Below are 20,390 nucleotides of genomic sequence, written 5' to 3' on the forward strand. Positions count from 1 at the left end.
ACTGGAAAAAATTTAAGAGGGATACCTTGCCCAAAGTCAAGTAGCCATCATTACGTAGTAAGGCTGAGTTTAGAATGAATTTCCTCAACTCCTCACCCAGTTCAACCCACCTGCCTTAAATAATCACAAGGAGCTAGGAATGGTACTGGACACTCCAGGTACAATGACAAATTAGACACGTTTCCCTCTCTGCCACATTATGTCTTCCCTGGATATGCTGGTGGAAAACGAGACACAATTACCTTTTGAAAAATTGCTTCCCAGGCCAGAGTGGCATCCCCTTTCGTGCCCTGGCTCTGGCCTACCACCTCCTGAAAATACAGACCACACTGCACTGTCTTGAAACGTCACCGAAGTCCTTGTGGCCAGTGCCACACAGCCATGCCTGAAGGTCTTAAATCTCCCATCACTCAACAGCAAGGCTGGAAGCCAGCCTTCCTTTGGCGTTAAAAGCCATTACCTGACTCTTTAAACATTTCAATTTTCCTCCCTATTTCACAGTTCATAAAGCGCCTCTCCAATGTGTAGGGATTTTTCATTTAAGAGGAGGTATAAGACAGCATGTTTTTTCCACCTCTTGATTGCTTATTACTATCTGTAAGCCACAAACAGCACCACCGCTCATCTAATTGCACACGTCTGCTGAGATGCCAGTGCACTGGGTGTTTTGTTGCCCCCTCCTCCTCCCACCCCCACCTCATTGTGTGTCTGGCATTAGCACTGCCGGAGCTGGGGTTAATAGGTACACTGTGCTGCTCATTAGCTGCACATTAGCATCCGAGCCAAGATTCAACATGATGGATCCAACAATATGTTTGTGCTTGGGTCAGAGCCTCGGCTGAGGACTCACGAATGCAGAGGTCAGCAGCTTGGCACTGGCTCTGCGGCACACACAGAGCAAAGCAGTCATTTGGGCAAGTCGATGACTATGGGACCTCGTTAAAAATTGAAAGGAGGAAAAAAACCCTCTGCTGGACCCACAGAGCTTCATGGCTATCGATTTGCCTTTCCACTTACATGAAGAATTTATCAGGTATATCACCAAGATAGGAAAGGCTGAACATCCAAGCAGCATAATCATGTTTCCAAGAATTAAATTCAGTAGAGGGCCAAGTGGGCAGCTCTCAGGTCAGGGCTGAAAGTATAGATAAGATTTTTAAAATCCAAACATTGCTCTTATGATCTGAATAACATAAGCTGGTTTAAATCTAAAGGAGGGAAAATGATCAGCGCATGTGTCATGCCTCTCAGCCTACCTGGCCTGCATTCTTTTCCTTTCCTTTCTCCTTTCTTCTTTCCTTCCTACAATTTTGTCCTTAGGTGGATATAGTAACAAAGAGCTCTTAAAAAAATAAGTGCTTTTCCCAGAGTGGGGTTTCTCAAATCATTCCCCGTAATGCATCATTTGGCACAAAAGTACACACCTCCAATCCCCTTTCCTTAGAGGACAACAAATCTTAATAGGAGCAAAAAAAGTATATTAGGAAAGAAAGGTTCCCTCAGATCTCCTGCTCTGTCATGTTTCAAGGTCATTAATTTAATAGTTCATTTTGGGTAGGAATGTGATGCTATTACTAACAATTTTCCTTTTCCTTAAGGGTGGAACAAGAAGGCAGAGATTCTCAGCAGTGGCTGAGTTTTAGAGATGAATCCTTGACCCAACACTGGTGTTTAAAATTAGCTTGATTTCTGTAGTCCTGGTTTGAACAGGAAAAAAAAAATCTCCATGTTTAAAACTGCAGAGCATGTGGTGCTCACATTTTCATAAAAACACTTAAAAATAAAAGGTCAAAGTAATCATCCCAACACTGAGGATCAGCTTTCTTGTCAGAACAATTCAAAGAAAAGCTTTTAGTCTCAGTGTTTACACCCTTTCGGGCAGAATCCCAACAAGCACTTTGCATCATGACAACCACGGGGCACATACAATGTCACTGATGATGCTTGCATTCTCCTGGAAAGGGAATGTGGCTACAGCAGAGTTAGGGGCCTCCATCCCCAACCTGGGGTACAGCCTATGTACAGTCACATGCTTGCTCATCGGAGAACAGAGCTCTGGTGGTCAAATGGTGGAGGATGCTGCTTTCCCAGCATGGTGGGAAAAACAGTGGATCAGGCGAAATACACGGGGATTCAAGTTTCTAGTCACCCCTCAAGTGACCTTGGGCAAGTCATTTAACCTCTTGAAACCTCTGGGGTTTTTTTGTCTTTTAAAGATGGCCCATGACATAACTCCATCAGTGAGTTCTTAGGAATGTTAAGAGCCCTGATGGATATGAAATCACTGTTTGAAGCATTAACCAATGTTGAACCCATGTAATTCTTAGAGGTGAGACACCAGGGAAGAACATTTTTGTGGGATGAGACATCTGGAGTGTTCATGTCTGAGTTTATTTTGGTACAATACATAAAGGCCCTAGACTACATTTTATTAAAAGCAGTATGTTACAGTTCTCTAACTTTTTAAGGAAGGATAGACTCCAGCTTACGGATTCATACATATGAGGTGAAATTGAATTCATATGTAAAATTTAGTAGACCTTAATAGTGGTAGGGTAGACCAGAACACCTAATCCAGTTATAGGCACTCAATAAATGCTGCTGAATTGTGGCCACAGGAACCTAGGACATGCAGCTTTCTAATGCAGTCTAGAGGAGGCACCCCCATTGGTGAGCGTTGTTGACACAGTCACATCCAGCGCAGAAACACAACCAAGCTCCCCACTCAAAGCTCACCTGTGTCCTCAGCTCTGAGAGGCTGGAGCTGTTGTCTAAAGGTTTGGAGGGGGCTGAGCTGAGCCCAGCAGGGAGTGAGCAAAGAAGTGAGAGAGATGACATATTCAGACCAAGGGGAATGACCATATAACTCTAAAACAGATTTTCAGACATTGCAAAGAAATTGCCTATGAAGGCAATCTCCCCAATCCCCCCAAATGTAATAACAGCAGCGTTCAAGTGACTGTGCAATGGCCTAAGGGTATTGTTAAGAAAGGCAGTATCACCTGAATATATATATATTCAGTGCTCCACACAAGATTAATGGTTGTTCTTAAACAAGTCCATGCATTTCATGCCTGTAAGCCTTCACACATGCTATCCTTGCTACTAGGAAAGTTAGCCAGTTTCTTCCTAGGATTGAATCCCCATGGAATTTAATACAGAAAATAATAATAACATATATTGTTCTATATCTATTCTTAGTTTCCATATCTGACTCTCCCACTTGTTTGCAAGCTCTTTGAAAACACCTTTGTATCTCTATCCCTCTGCCTTGCCTAATATAAACAACTGTCTAAAATTAATTTCCTAACCCCTGACATTCATATTGCTCAGTGTCATTCCCTTTATAGCACTCAAGCAATCTGAAACTTTGTGCTTTCTTATATATTATCTACCTCCTCTGCTGGAATATAAGCTCCAATGCAGAAAGGACCTTGTCTGACTTGTTCACCATCATGTATTCCCAGTACTTACACTAACTTGGGATATAGTATGTGCTCAACAAATACTAAATGAACAAATCATAGGTATTAAATCATGCTTATTGAATGGATAAGCAAATGACTTGTCATACCTTTGATCTTAAAAATCATTTGATTATTTACAGTCAAACAGATGTTTACACCCTAAAAAATGATGGAGAAATAAAAAACAGATTCCTTGAAACAGTTTCATTCTCATCTTCTGGGTTGAACTCCAGGTAAAACTGATTTGAACCAGTTATTATTCGAGCTAAAGCTTTGAAATTTGGGATAGAAGAACAAAAATGTGGTAAAGGGTCAAACGATGGAAAACCACCAGGAGAAGTTTTTCCTATAGTCATAAGGTCCACCTGCTCAGAATAATACCGTCGGACAGGATGAGGCTTCCAGAAACATCTATTTCAAAGACAGTGGAATGATGGGCAATTGAATTTTAAGGTCTTTGTTTGCTACCAGAGAAGTTTAAATATAAAATGGAGAAAACAACAAAATACACGTGTGGGTTGTTTCTACAGAAGTGATCAAGAATGCTAAATTTCCTACAAATACTTGTTTCTCCAACTGCTGGTCTATTTCAGTTTTAAAAAAAAAAACAAAAACCCACATATCCCTAAAGAGTAGGAGAAAGAAGGTAATGGTGGAATTATACAGAGAAGGCAGGGTTTAAAAAACAAGTTAATGATTGCTGAATCATTACATTGATATTTCTTTTAATCTCTAGAATCTTAGAGCAGCTTGAAATAAAAACCTAAATTTGTGGAATTGTAACCCACACTGACCTCTGAAATCTGTTCTTCAACTAACTGTTGCGTTGTGCTTTGAACTTTATTATTTTTTGTAAATACATGCTATTTTTCACAAAAAAAAGAAGAAGAAAGTTGATTGTGATGATAAAAAAAATATTTATTCCTTCTAGCCGCCAATGTCCTGGAGCAGCTAGAAGGAAAAATCTTGAGATGATGGTACGGTGGCCCATGACAAACTCTGGGATGTGTCCTGTAACTACTTGTTGAACAGTGCTTTAAACTATTGCTTTTTTCTTTCTTTGCTTAGTATATATGTTATATTATACAATAAAAAAAAGTTAATAATAAAAAAATAGGAAAAGAATAAATGTGATAAGAAACTGAAAAAAAAAAAAAAAAAGACAGGAATTATAAATGGTGCCTGGCTGGCAATGGGGCCTGCTAAGCCCCATTCCAGGTTTGGGGGTTCCACCACTAAGAGAATTTAGACAAGTGAGAGAAGACAGAGGCAATAAGTAGTAAAGCTTATTAAAGAGAAAGAGAGACTTACATGCTAAGAAATAACACGGATATGTTCAAGGGAGAAACGTGTATTGAGTGGGAGTGGGTTAGTTTGCTTTGTAGGAAGGTTTTTCTGATGGCAGGTTTCCATAGTAACCTTTGAACACTAGGGGCTTCCATGGTTTGTGTTAACCGGGTGCTTACAGGGCATGGTTTCAGGAAGAGATGACTATTGATGCTTGTGACCATCCCGTCACAAATATTCAAAATTTATCTTTTGGCAGATTTTTTAGCAAACTTTACAACACCATGCTTTCTATTATTAACTAAGAGTTCACTTTGGGCCCATGGTTTTACAAACTTTTATGGTTTGGGGAGCTTTGGATGGTTTGGGGGCTTTAGGAGAAATTTCCGTCCCATGAAATGTGCAGCTCTGTATTACTTCCTTTGGAGCCAGATAAGAAACAAGGGACTTGCAGTGGTTTATTAACTCTTTTTAAGAGCTGGATAAGAAACCAGGGACCTGCAGTTGTCCTATTCTATCCTGCTTCAGAATTATGAATACATCATTGTATGCCTTTGTTAAAACCCCATTTAAACACATCTAGGTCCCATGCCTTACTTAATCAAGTTTATATAAACTTTAGAAAGATGTTTTTATAATTTACAGTTGACTAAATATGGAGTTACTTCTACAAGCTTGATACAGGGTCTTGGTTAAAATTTTACCATGAATTTCACATTCTGTGTACAGGAAAATAGTAATTGACTTACGTAACTTTGATTTGTGTCACCTTCTTCAGGAACTCCAAATTATCTACCCTTTTTATTTATTAATTTGTGAAATTAAGCAAAAGGCTAAAAATGACCTATTCAAATCTTTTCACTTTTTGAAGATCAATGCAGGTCTGATTTTTCCTGTTCAGCCTTTCTTGGAAACCTCAATTCACACAGTTCTTTTGCTCTAATTCGGGCAGTCCTATTATTGGATATACGTTGATTCTTCATTAAGTTCAGTTTCCACTAGACCATATAACAGCAGATCTTTGGCCTTCATGGATTTAATACTTACAGTTTTTACAATGGGTGACCCTAATGCCTATGATTTGTAGTAACTTGCAGTTTTGCTAAGAGCCAGCCTGAAAGTGAGCGCCGAAGCCCCGGAGTGAGCCGAGCTGATTGCCCACTGTACACACAGCACTGCGTACGCCGCTGCGTTCCCTCTGCACCAACTCATTAAAGACTCACACACCACACAGGTACCTTCTCCTCTGCTTCCTTTTGTAAGATGGCCCTAAAAGGTGAATGACGGTATTGATAATGGAAGCTCCGTAAGTGTGATGGTTCTTCGCCAGAAAAGAGAAGTTAAGGACAAATAAAAGAAGCGAGTAAAGTGTTGGACTGATAGCTCAAGGTTGTGCAGTAAATCAATATTTTGGTGAAAGCACTGGTGCAAAACCTTTAAACTGTACTTAATAGGGGGAAGTATATGTATATGTGAGTAGCATTCACAAATATGGGGATTTCTAAAGGTCTGTACACAAATTCTACTCCGACAATATTCCTTAAAAGTAGATGCTGCCTTTCCAAAAAGATGCTAAATACCAGAACTACACTAGACACTGTCCATATCTCATTTAAACTATACGGTCCCCCTGTGGGAAAGATGTTATCTTTTTTTCAACAGACACACAGATTGTGGAAAAAAGACTTGAACAAACTTGCCTACAGTCACCCAACCACCCAGTAAATAAATGGGGGTTAAAATCCAGCTAGGTCCCCAAACAGTCCGAAGCTCATATTCCTTCATTATGCTGCATCACACCTTCCACTGCCCTTTTCTGCTCCCATAGGTAGTCTTTCAATCAGTTCTTACTGGATTTATTTGCCTTCAACCTTTTTAGGTTCCCCGTATTTATCTTAATTGCAGTGGTTAGTGGTTAAATTCAATAGCTAAGATATATCCTATTGACTTGTACAGTATATATACATGCATATGTGCACACACAAATGCACAGACCAGGGATGTTTTTGTGTTATGAGCACGGACATTCTTGAACTCAGGCTATCTTAGAAAGTGTTGTGTGTCTACACTCGGAGGTCAGGGTATGTAAAAGTGAACGTAATATTCATCTGAAATTTTTGTAAAACACACCTACGAACACCACCTTCACGAGAGGTGGAGTCCTCCATCACATTTTTTCGCACCTGCCTCTGAGGAGAATACAGTTTCAAGAGGGAAAATGAAATGTGTTAATTTGCATTGCACTTGTGATATTGAAGCCTGGTCTTATTAGATGTAATAAAAAGACCAACCCCAAAGTGTAAGGCCACAAAGGAACTCTGAAAATGATGTACGGAAATTTCAAAGCATTAAAAAATAATTTTTCCATGAGATGAAAAAGGAAGGCGTGAGCAAATGCCAGGGTGAGTTACTAGAGTTAGCATACAGATGTAAGTAAAGTAAACTTCTAGGTAACAGCTATAACCTTCAGTGCAATAAAGAAACTGGTGACCACCTTTATCTCTTTCCCACCTCAAAGTCCCCTATACACCTGTTAGGATTTTTTCCCCCAGGGTCCGCTGCCAATCCCTTTTACTAAATCAGTGAACCCAAACCTCACCCGCTGTCAGTATTGACTACTTACTGCTCAACTTTTTTCTTTCTTCAAAGAACTCCCCTTGGCTGATAGTAACAGCCTCTCTCCACCACCAGGTAAACCACAGCCAATGGCTGACTCGTAGGGAGGGGGCTTCACAACCCTGGTCCGATTTAGTTAAAGCGGAAGAGTCCTGTGCCATTCACACTCCAGGTTCCCCATGGGATTAAACTGTGACTGGGTTTCATTTGATACCACATCTTTGCTCAGCTCCCTCCTCTGCCTCTCTTGCTTCTCTCACTTCCTTCCATGTTTTTCCCTCAATAAATTACTCCCTGAGAATCTCCATCTCAGACTCTGCTTCTGAAGAATTCTACCTATTGATCAAATAATGGAAATCAATAGGAAGATAATTTCGACTTTACTAAAGCTAGGCTGCTGTTCTAGAAGACATCCATTTCATAAAGCAAAAACTGTCCATCGTGCCCGATACAATAAAGCAAAGTTTGGCAGAGCTTTCTGTCACCAGTTGTATAGACCTTGCCAGGTCCATGTGAAGGTGAACGAATCAGCCTACAATGACTGAAGCATACATACCCAATCTCTCGTGCATGGGCAGAGCTCAAGTTCCCACCTCAGGTGAGACCGACTCACACTACTAAATTTCCCTCTGAAATAATGCAGAAAAATGCGCGCACTTTTCTACTTTCATTATGGTCACCTCTGCCATTCCCTCCCATACCTCCACCCCCACCAATTTAAAAGCTCTGATGTTTTATTTGAGAACATGGGAGATGGGAACAATGGAATTAATTGGACCATTCATTGGACCATTTTGTCCAACAGTTGCAGCAAAAGACTAACAGGAAGATAACCAAGCTATAGCCAGATTTCCCTCAAGTCTTGCTCATCTCAGCGGTGATTCACTTAGGAACCTGATGATTGTTTTTTAAAGCAACACAACAGGCTTATTAGCACTTAATTGCATGGATAGTCTGTGTTTCCTGGCATAGCAACCAGTCTTGATTTAACAATGATGTAAGCCGGGGTGGGAGTAGCCTGGACAGTAGTTCTAGTTCTAGTTCTTATCAGATGAGAATTCTCTCAGGTTAGAGACTATTTTCCCCTAAAAGAGGTGGTGGGAAATTACTACCCAGGTGATTTTTTGGCAGATAATGGGGCAGATATATTTAGAGGCTCCAAAAATATCATTCCATTAATTAAACTATCAAGACCCTGACAACCAGCAGCCTGATCTACTCAGACCAGGGCTACTTTATATTCACTCAAGAGTCTTCTAATACAGCTGGTCAATGGAGCTAAAGAATGAAATTCCTTGGTCAGTTGTATTTACCTGGAATCTGGGGGTGGGAGCTGAATAATCACTATTGCTGCGAATGAGACTTAACATTCTAGCGAATTTTATGAGAATATAGAATATATATACACATGTAAATATAAACAGGCACATACATACACACACACACATATATATACACATACACATGCAGAGAGAGAGAGGGGGGCAGTCTTCCTTTTGCATAGTTGTGCTGGACAATAAAGAGAACTGCAAGATGAAACGATATAAAACAATATCCACAATCAAATGGAAATATGAGGTGTGTTTCATGTCTTTAAAAATTTTTGTCCAGACACTAAAAACTGTGGGTTATAAATATATAGAAATATGAAAAAAAATTTAAATCTAAAACTAACGTTTATTCAGTAATCTGTCATTTTAAAACACTAGAAGCATTGAGAATTAAAATGTTTTATTTTTTGTAAAATCTCAACAAGAGTAGTTTGAAAACTGTATGCTGCCTTCTTTTCCACATAATTTACAATGCAGAACAGGCATCTTTTCTTCATGCTGTCACACTGTCACTCCTTTCTACATTTGGATTAGCTTGCAGTATTTTATCCTTTGCCCTTCTCATGTTGTGAACCATCTCTGAGAATTCCTTTAATGTGAAATTCTTCATGGCGTCATTTTCTCTGAGACATCCTCACCCTTTCCTCACAGCCACTCTCCTCCTTTACATCCATAAACTCATCTTCACTCCGTTCCCCTGGCTTTGTCAAGTCTCAAATGGCAGCAGGGTCACACTCCCATGGTCAGCTGTTTCTTCTATAATTCTTTTTGTGCTTGATCTGAATTTCAATTCCCATGTTAGCCATTTTCATTTCTTTGCTGTGCTTTCATCTTTGTTGGTAAACTCTTTTTTTTTTTTTTAATGCCAATTGGGTTTATCTCCTGCAGACAAGGAGGAAACACAGCTCCATGCTTTCCTGTCTGAGTGCGAACTGAATAACAGAGGTGCAGTCACTCATCGCCAACAGACTTTGAAAGAAATAGTATGACTGGTCATCATGCACATCTGATGTTTACGCAGTGACTGGCGGACTGAAGAGAGAGCGGTACAGTTTCTACTTTATGACATTAGTCACAGTTAATATACCATGGTAACTGGAACTTAAACCATGATGTTGAAGGACTGGTGCAATTTAACTAAGTGTGATGAGTGAAAATGGTAGATGTTGGAATCATGCAAAGCAGGAACTGCCTTTCTGTGTAAGTGGGTGTGTACACAGACCGAACACATGTATATGGGTGTGTGTGTATGACTATATCTACACTTCCTCTAGTCTGTCCTATCAAATATGACTTGTCCCTGTAGCACCTGTTCTTTGGGTTTCTGGGGTACAAAAGAGAAAGAAAACAGAGAGGAGGGAATTATTGTGTAGAGGGAGGGAATTTAACTAAGTGTGATGAGTGAAAATGGTAGATATTAGAATCATGCAAAGCAGGGCCTGCCTGTCTGTGTAAGTGGGTGTGTACACAAACTGAACACATGTATATGGGTATGTGTGTGTATGACTATATCTACACTTCCTCTAGTCTGTCTTATCAAATATGACTTGTCCCTGTAGCACCTGTTCTTTGGCTTTCTGCAGTACAAAACAGAAAGAAAACAGAGAGGAGGGAATTATTTGTACAGAGAGAGGGACATAGCCAGAAAGATTCAATTGACTGATACAGCCAAGAATGGTTCATTTTCCTTTAATGCCAGGGGAAGAATGAAAGCAGGGGGAGATAGAGATAGGTATGGATAGGAAAGAAAAGGACATTTTCGTATACGTTGTTGGGTCCTGGTATATAAATTCCCTTTATTTTCATAAATGCAAATAAAAGGCTCTGAAGTATTTTGATATGCCTCTCAGTGTGGCCTGCAACACAGTTCTGAAATTGGGGCCTGGGGGAATCTTTACTTCCATGGCCAAATATTTCCTGGGCCCCTTTATTAGTACAGCTTAGTGAAAAGTGCTGGGTGTTGGAATAAGAAAGAAGGGCTCAAAAGTCCCCTTGAGGGAATGGTGAGAAAGGGGGGAAGTTCAACTACCCCAAGTGGGGAATTCTTGATATTCTCACAAGCAGTGGGGATGACCAAAGCAATAGGCTGAGCCCCCAATCTTGGGGTTTGTTCATATGAAACTTAACCCTGCAAAGTATAGACTAAGCCTACTTAAAATTAGGCCTAAGAGTCACCCCCAAGAGAACCTCTTTTGCTACTCAGATGTGGCCTCTCTCTCTCAGTCAACACAACAAGCAAACTCACTGCCCTCCCCCTATCTATGTGGGACATGACTCCCAGATGTGCCATGTGGCAATGTGGGACAGAAATCCTAGAATGAGCTGGGAGCCAGCACCAAGGGATTGAGAAAACCTTGACCAAAAGGGGAAAGAGAGAAATGAGACAAAATAAAGCGTCAATGGCTGAGAGATTCCAAACAGAGTCAAGAAGTTATCCTGGAGGTTATTCTTACACATTAAATAGACATCACCCTTTTAGTTAAGGTGTAAGAGAGAGGCTGGAGGGAACTGCCTGAAAATGTAGAGCTGTGTTCCAGTAGCCATGTTTCTTGAAGATGATGGTATAATGATAAAGCTTTCACAATGTGACTATGTGATTGTGAAAACCTTGTGTCTGATACTTCTTTTATCTACCTTATGGACAGGTGAGTAAAACACAAGGATTAAACATAAATAAATAATAGGGGGAACAAATGTTAAAATAAATTTGTAGACTGAAATGGGAGGGGAAAGGGGTATGGTATGTATGAATTTTTTTCTGTTTTCTTTTTATTTCTTTTTCTGAATTGATGCAAATGTTCTAAGAAATGACATGATGATGAACATACAACTATGTGATGAAAAAATAAATTTATCATTTAATTAACTTAAAGGAAAAAAAGAAGGGCTCAAACCCTGGCTCTGCCACTTACTATTGATCTCAGGAAAGCCATTCAAACTTCCAACCCTCCCATTACTAACTTATAGGCTTCGGATTACTTAAAGCAGACTAGGTGTATAATGAATACCAGTTGCCTACTTTCCTTCCCCCTGGAGCAGCAGAGCATATGAAGGTTCCTACTTGAAAGAATCTGCAGTCCAATGAGAAAATGAAGTAAGTGCCCCTGGCATCACCATGGTGGTAAAGCCGAGAGCTGAACTTGATCTCATAGCTCCCTGCTGCTTTGTTTTACTCTGTTTCCTTGTGCCATGCCTTTGCCTTTTGAACCTGAGAAGAAATAGTTCGAAAACTGAGATAACAGGGCGAAGCAGAGACAATGTCTGGTGAACTGAAGAGACAGAATTCAACAATTTTATTGTTTTACTAAGCAGCAAGAGGGTTATGTGCCCTGCCTCTTGGCTGAAATCAGACCATTGAAAACACCTCGCGTCATAGGTAACTGTAAAAAATAAACAACTAACAAACGAATTAAAAAATGCATTTGGGACATGATACATTTTTGAATTCAGGGTAGGGGTTAGGGTCAGGTTATGGGCCTTCTTGGAACAGAATTGGGACTGGTAAAGAGTTAAAAGGCTTGAAGCTAATGTGATCACGGGAAAGGCTTTTGTCACTGATGCACCTGGGCCCTTTCACAGGTGAAAGCATTTGCAGACAAAACAGGACAGGACTTGCCCCTCTGGTGTGGTTCATAGGGCCAGGAAGTCATGAGCCAAGGAAAATGGCCCCAGCTCAAAGGCATTGATCTTGATAGTGTAGAGAGTACAGAAAATGGCTATGAGAGCTCAAGGAGAAAAAAAAAAGTGATTATAGTGGATGAGCAGCAATGGAGTCTTAAAAGTTAGATGAAAGAAATAATGAACCATAGCATTGTTCTATTCCCTGTATCTTAATTCTGAGTGTGACTTCAGATGAAACATCTTCCATTCTCTGGACCATAGTTTCCTCATCTGTAGAAAGACGAGGTTGAGCTAGATGTGCTCTGAGTTCCCTTCTCTCTGGTTTTGTGTGCAAAGGATCCCAACCGCCTACCAAATCAACTTCAAACTATTCTGCCCAGCTTTCAGGACTCTCCATAATTGGGTGCCATCCAAGCTACCAGATTCACTTGTACCTTCCTCCAGGATAAACCCTCATCTCCCTTTAGACCAGTCTCTGGCCTTCCTGCCCTAAAGGCCACACTAGGACATGCCTCTGCTCTTTTCTCCTGCTCATTCTCCTCTCCTAGAGGTGCACTCAACTCTTTCCATGGACTCATAACCTGAGCACTTATCAGGAGCCATTCTTTAAGTTCCACGTCCTTCATGCAGCCTCCCCAGACCTCTCACAAAGAATTGTTAATAAGAACAATTCTTTTGTTAATAATAAGTGTTTCCTCTTATGTAGTGCTGAGGAGGTTTTTTAGGATTTCCACTGTACAGGTTTTTAAAGAGAAATTGTTGTTGTTGTCTCATATTGTTTTAGTTCATGAAAATGCTGGTTCTAAAAACTTGAAATTGAATATAATCTGCACTATCTTATCCTAGAGCTACTGTTATTAATCCACAAAATCAAAGTTTTACACTATAGGAAAAGATAACCGGTGGCAATTTAAGGTAAATTATCTGAATATGTATGGGATCACACTTTATATCTTTCCAAATACCAAGTGAGTTCACTAATCTTTGTGATATTATAAGAAAGGCACAGTAATAACGATTTGCCACTCATTGTAACATTCTGCCAAAGATCATTCATATGTCTCCACACTAGAGTTCAGTATTAAATGTTTATTAAAAAAAAAAAAAGCCAGTGTGGATTTGGTCCCCTGGACTCCATCTATAGTAATCTTTTGGGAAGTTTTGAATATGAAGGCAATAAAAGGCATCCTTGCTTCTGATAATTGTCTCTGATAAGTCATTATTGTTTTTATGGATATAATGCATAACACAACTTAAAAAGACATCTATAATGATTATATGAAATTAGATCATAATAACATTGATATTCTAAAAAGTAGAAATGACTTTATATGTGCCTCTGTTACTGGTCCATGGGAATGCTTAATAATGTATCTACTAATAATTCAGGATATGCAAAAGGCATAAGCAGACAATTTACAAGTCAGAAAAGGGAACTTTTTTAGTTTGTAAAAGCTGTCAGAATGCAATATACCAGAAATGGAATGGCTTTTCAAAGGAGAATTTATTAAGTTGTAAGTTAACAGTTCTAAGGCCATGAACATGTCCAAACTAAGGCATCCAAAGAAAGATACCTTGGCTCAAGAAGGCTGATGACATTCAGGGTTTCTCTCTCAGCTGGAAAGGCACATGGTAACACATCTGCCAACTTTCTCTCCAGGCTTCTTCAATGGATTCCCCAAGGGTGTTTCAATTTCTTTAACTCTAATGGTCTCTGGCTATGTGGGCTCTGTTGGTCCTAAAGCTTTTTCCAAAATGGTTCCCTCTTCAAGGGCTCCAATAAGAAACCCCACCTTGAATGGGTGGAGACACATCTCCATGGAAACAATAAAAAAAGATCCCACCCAGCAATACTGAATGAGGATTAAATAACTTGGCTTTTCTGAAGTACACAATAGATTCAACCTGGCACAGAAACCCTTGAAAAATTTTTTAGTTAACACTAATATTGATTCAGTACCATTTTTCACCTTTCCAAATAGTAATGCTTAAACACATAGTGTGTGTTTAAACAGTTCAGAGAATAACTTGGAGGGTTGAGACCATCTCAGCTACATGGAAAGTGAAGAGATGTAATTGTAGGGCAGCCTCCCTTGAGATACCAGGCCCACTCTCTCCTCTAGCCTGAGGCTTCCAGTCAGCTTCAGCCAATGGGAGGCACTAGCAAGAGATCAGCAGGCAGGGTTGGCAGGGGCTATTTGTCTCCAACAGTTTTTAGTGGTCTTTCAAAGAAAGACCTTTCTATAGCCACAAGTCTGGTAGTTTTGGGTAGCTGCTCCTTCCCCTTGCCCTTTCAGATCAAGGGATGGTAATGACCTCTTGCCATTGTTAGCCCTGGTGTACTTCACCATCTCTTCTTGCTTTCTCATACCTTGGCCACACCTTATAAATTATCCCTGCATTAAATCCTTTCCAATTGTACCTTCTGAGTTTGCCATCCATTTTCTGCCAGGACCATGAAATATGGAGAACATCTCCCAGTCTACTAAGGACCTTAACCAGGTGAGGACATCTTCATTACATTTGACTCTTCTACTGCTCCTTCTAGAGCAAATGTCTGTTGTTTTCGCTTCTGCAGCACCCATATTCACACTTCTCCTAGCATAGCATCCTAATTTTCTGTTTAAGAACCACCTCTCTTCATTTCTCCATGCGCATGGCTTGGATAAGGCTGGTCTTACCCTCAGCCCCTGCATGAACATGTGATTCAAGTTGGTCCAATTAGGCTTAATTTCGGGAATTCTGTTGGAATTATTGGGGAAAAGAGGATTCTATTCACTGAGACAGCCAGTTGTAAGGTAAACACATGACTGGAACTGTCAGGCCATGTGGAGAAGGCTTGTGTGAGAATAAAACCAACCAACTGGATAGGGGAACAAAAAGGTGGGGAGGCTGGTCAATTGACATTACTTGAATTCCTACATTCAGCCATGCCTAAAGTTTATCCTTGGGCATTTTAATTATCTGAAACAGACGATTGCAAAAAACATCTCTGTTTTTGCTCAAGTTAAGTTGTGCTTTCTGTCACCTGCAATTAAAAGATTCTTGACTAGACATTTTCCTAATAAAGAAGCCTACATCTGAGAGAATAAAAAGTGGAGAGTGTTACATACTATGACTTTAAAAATTATATGTCATTCAGATTTACAGTGTCATTTTCATCAAGAACCCTAACACAAGGTAGTGAGTAGCTAGCCACGGTTGCTGTTTATTATGATTTAGGTATTACCACCACCTGCATTGTCCCTTTGTCATTTGAAGTCTGTGAGAGATGGGGCAATACCAAACCAAACAACCCATCCTGTGTTGGGCTTTGTGGCTAAGGCCCATGCATGAACCGGTACAAACAAAGAACAATGGTGGAAACCAGCCGAATGCAGGGTTCATGCATTATTTTCAAATGCCATTTGACTGGATCTTCTCAGATGACAAGGTTATTGGCAAGAAAACTGCTCTTACAGCAATCATTATTCCTAGTTACCACCTATTAGAATGTGAGTCACTGGGAGGTCAGACTGTCCCAAAAGCCCAGTGTCCCTAAGCACTCAAGGTCAAGCTCAAGAAACAGCAGTCAGGTATAGGGAAAATGGCAAAGGCCCAATTCTCTGAAATGAAGAGAAGGGTTAACTCCCAAGAGAAGGGCATTGTCTTCAGTGTATGGTATCACTTGGGAAAAGAAATGAGAACGACAGTATTAAATATGTCCAAGGTCCTTTCCAGAGCAGACCATCCACTCTAAGCACAGAGACTGATCCTTAATGCATCAGAACATGCCCCTCCCCAGGCCAGATGAGCACTTTGCCTCACACAAAGTAGGTGCTCATAAATTATGACATTCAGGGCCTGCTGGCATAGGAATATAGATAAAATGTAAGAGAACATGAAAAGATATAATAGCTGCCCAAGAAATCTTTGCTGTTATTATTACTGTTATGATTTATAAATGTACAATTCAATCTTCTCTAAATCTGTGTTATTAATGAGTGGATTCATCAAAACCCACAGAAATTTCCCCCCTTTTACGTGAAATTGAGAATACATAAAGTTGACCATTTAAAAGTGAACAACTGAGTGGCATCTAGTACACTACAATGTTGTGGGATCACCACCTCTACCTTGCTCCAAAACATTTTCATCATCCCAAAAGGAAGCCTTGTGCCCATCAATCAGTTGCACCCCAATCCCTCCTCTCCCCAGCCTCCGGGAGACACTAATCTGCTTTCTGTCTCCATGGATTCATCTATTCCTTACAAATGGAATCATTCCATATGTGACTTTTGGTGTCTGGTTTCTTTCACTCTGCATGATGCTTTCAAGGTTCACCCACACTGTAGCATGTATCAGTACTTTATTTCTCTTTATGGCTGAATAATAGCCCACTGTATGGACACACCACAATTTGTTCATCCATCCATCGGTTGATGGGCATCTGGGCTGTCTCCACCTTTCAGCTGCCGTGAGTGGTGGTGCCATGAACATGATGCACATGTATTTGTGTGAGTATCAGTTTAAAATTCTTTGGGATATATGCCCAGGAGTGGAAATTCTGGGTCACACGGTAACTTACTATTTAACATTTTGAAGGAATGCCAAACATTTTTCTACAGTGGCTGATCTGTTTTTACATTCCCACAACAAAGCCTTTTTTTAAATAACATTTCAACCTCCTCACCTCCCAAGGCAACAGCTCTGTCAAGAGTTTTTAATTATTTTCCCTGCCCTTCATACGCAGATGTGTGAACCAAACTATTTATTCATTTCATTCATTCAGTCATCCAACAAACAGTCAGTGCTTGTGGGGAGACCAAGGTTGATTAAGATAAAGCCACTATGTGAGGCAAAGGCATGCAGCCTGTGAGGATGGAACAGAAATCCAAATAGACCGTGAATGAGAGAATCTGCCTATGAAGCGAGGCAAACTGACTTTAATAGTTGTAACAAGTGCTGGGGGACCTGCTTTTCCAGAGGAAAACATTTTCCTTACCTTTTCTGCAAGCCAGCCAAGATGCCTGACCTCTCGGCTCCCAGCAATGCCTGTTTTCCCCAGCTGCTCTCTGACCTCAGCCATCACTCGGCTCAGCAGGTCACTTGCGTTGGAATGGATGGCGCTGAACCAGGCCTGTGCCGTGGGCGAGTCCTTGCTCCTGAGGATCACGGTGTGCTTTGCATCTGGTGAGTGGATTTCAAGCTGCCTGGAGAAGTGAAGACAGAAGGGTTAGAAGGCTGACGGGAGGATCACACTTCCTCAAGACCTGAGCCACCAAGGTGAATTAAGTCTTCACTCTTTCACTTAAATGTTGTCAGCTTCAAATGGTTTACCTTAATGGCCCTGTCATTCACTCATTGGCTCATTGGCTCATTGGCTCATTCACTCGTTATCCATCACTCATTATGTACATGCCACTCATGTACCCACACACTGGTCTAGGTACTGGGGACATGGCTGTGAATAAGGTAAAAAAAAAAAAACAAACAAAAAAAAACTCACTGTTTTTGTGGAGCCTGCAGTCTAGAGAGGAAGAAGAAAACAAGGAAGCAGATTGCTGGTATAATTTCTGAGAGCTACAATTCTATGAAGAAATATGAAGCAGGCAAGAGGACATGGGGAAGGTGGAAGGATGAGAGGGGTGAATGAGTAGGAAGTCCTTATTGATGAGATGACGTTTCAGGAAAGCATGGAGCATGTTGGGGAAGCATCACGGGTACAGAGAAGCCCTAAGTACAGGAGAAAACTCTGCAGACCTGGGGATGAGTGAGAGGACCCCAGGTTGGCATCACAGTGTTTAAGGAGGAGGGTGGTGTAGGACAAAGCCAGAGAGGTGGCCAGGACCAGGTCAGAGGGCCTTGAAGGTCATGGCCAAGGGTTTGGATTTTATTGAGAAGAAACCATTGCCAGCGCTGCTGTGATGTGATCTAATTTGTCTTCCCACCACCAGGAAAACGGACGAGTGGGGAAAGTGAAGAGAAAAAAAGGCCTGCTAGAAGGCAGCTGCACGTTAGAGGTGATGGTGGCATGGGCTGGCAGGTCAGCTTTGGAATATATTTTAAGATAGAGACGTATCCCGTGAACTGTAAAAGGGACCACATCAACCAATAAAAAGTGCAATCACCTAATCACCTGAATTAAGGATATCTGATTTTCTTATTATTTGGCTGATTGGTTTATTAGTGATATCATATCAAGAACTCCAAATTGGGAGCTAAGACTAATTTACCTTACTTCTCACTTCACAGGGAGGAATTTAATAATATACTCCCATCAGTGCTCCTGCTGGCAGGAAGTAGGTTGAAATATCTAGCCATATGGTTAATTCTACAGTTCAGCATTAATCAACTGAGACGATTTCAGAGTCAAAGACGACGAAACTTTTCCTCCTTTAGGAAATCTGTCTGTGGCATATTGAATTGCCTTTTAATCCTTGGACTCATGTAGTTAAGGAGTGAACTGGGCTGGGAAGGGGTGCTATCGGAAAGAGAGATGCACTAAGAGTGCATTTTATGTTTAAAATCAAACACAAAAGCCTATACCAGAACTCAAATTGGATCACTGGAAATACAGAGTTGATCCTGCATTCTGGAATAGTGGTAAAAGGAGAAACTTTCAGACAGACACTTTAATGTTTTTAACTTTTTATTTTGAGGTAGTATTGATTTACAGGAAGTTGCCACACAGATGATGATGCTGGGATTCAAACCCAGGTTAATTAGGTTTAAAAGCCCATGCATTTAAATCCTGCATGGCAACTGAAATACTGCATAGTTATTCACTCTTGTAATAACTATGTCCAATAGGTGAGCACCCGCTACCTTCTGCAGCTGTCTGAACTGGAGACTCATCATCAACAAATAGGCCCAGAAATGTCCTACTTAGCTCCTGAGTTTCAAAATAACCATTTTACAGGTCATCTGAAAGTTAGAAGTCCCAATGCAATCCGCCCTCATTAATACTTGAAACCAATCTTTTAGAGCCAGTAAACCTTTTAATCCATAAACATAAATCGTAGAAAAGGACTGGTTTTGTTTTAGCAAATAATTAGCATTTGTCTAAGAAATTTGCGAAACAAGGTTCCTTATTGAGTCACTTGTTTCTTGTCATGAAACAAGGCATTGTTTAGGACATTTATCCTCATCCCGAAGAGAAAAGAAAATCGCATGCACTTTTTAAAGAAATGGGCAATAAATCCAGGGTGGGTTTTCCTTCCTTTCCCAAGTTCTTACTCTCCGGTAAAGTTTAATACCGGAACACAAAGTAGGATTCTTGAACAGCACAAACAAGAGTTCAACTTGCTTTTCAAATTATTCTACCAATATCTATTATTCTAAGAATTTAAAACAGGCAAATATTTTATTTATAATATTTTCCTATGACGAACTGGATTGTTTTTAAAGAAATGACAACCACTGCTCAGGTACCACCAAAAAAATTAATGCCCGCAGAACAGAAAAGAAAAAAAAAAAGAATATTTTCTTTGTGGATTGTCAGATACAAATCGTTAGTGGATGGCTCAATGCATTTTCAAAATGTAACCACCACTGAGATCAAGAAGTAGAATACTGGGCGGGCCACGGTGGCTCAGCAGGTAAGAATGCTTGCCTGCCATGCCTGAGGACCCAGGTTCGATTCCCGGTGCTTGCCCATGTAAAAAAAAAAAAAAAAAAAAGAAGTAGAATATTATACTACTTCTTGAAGTATATGCAGATATACCTTCTCCAGCTAATGTCTTTCAAAACAACCACTATTAGGCTTTCTATCATCATACTTTTGCTTAAGGTAGACTAGGTGAGTTTGTGTTCAGTGGTTGTTATTGCCTGGGATGTAAGGGGAGTCTTGGACTACTGCTGAGGCAAGGTTTAAATGACAGGTACTATGCTTTAGAAGCAGTGGTTCTCCAAAATGTGGCCCCAGACCAGCAGCACCAGAGATGCAAATTCTGAGGCCCTACCCCAGACCAACTGAAACAGGAATCCTGGCGGTGAGATGCAGCAGTTGCCCTCCAGATAAATCTGATGCAAATCAAGATTGAGAAGAGCTGCTTTTTAGGTTCACAAGCAAAAGCACTGAGCTGGG

The 20,390-nt window shown here is 40.5% G+C and overlaps 1 protein-coding gene across 1 annotated transcript in view; it reads right to left on the reverse strand.

Moving 5' to 3' along the window:
• The window catches only part of SNTB1 (syntrophin beta 1), a 274,709-nt gene that overhangs the window by 90,667 nt on the left and 163,652 nt on the right, over positions 1-20,390 (reverse strand). The window contains exon 4 of the mRNA XM_077167562.1: positions 17,307-17,514. Within this exon, the coding sequence (XP_077023677.1) occupies positions 17,307-17,514 (208 nt within the window). The remainder of the gene's footprint in view (positions 1-17,306; positions 17,515-20,390) is intronic.

This window comes from Tamandua tetradactyla, chromosome 6, assembly GCF_023851605.1.
Source record: "Tamandua tetradactyla isolate mTamTet1 chromosome 6, mTamTet1.pri, whole genome shotgun sequence".
NCBI lineage: Eukaryota > Metazoa > Chordata > Mammalia > Pilosa > Myrmecophagidae > Tamandua > Tamandua tetradactyla.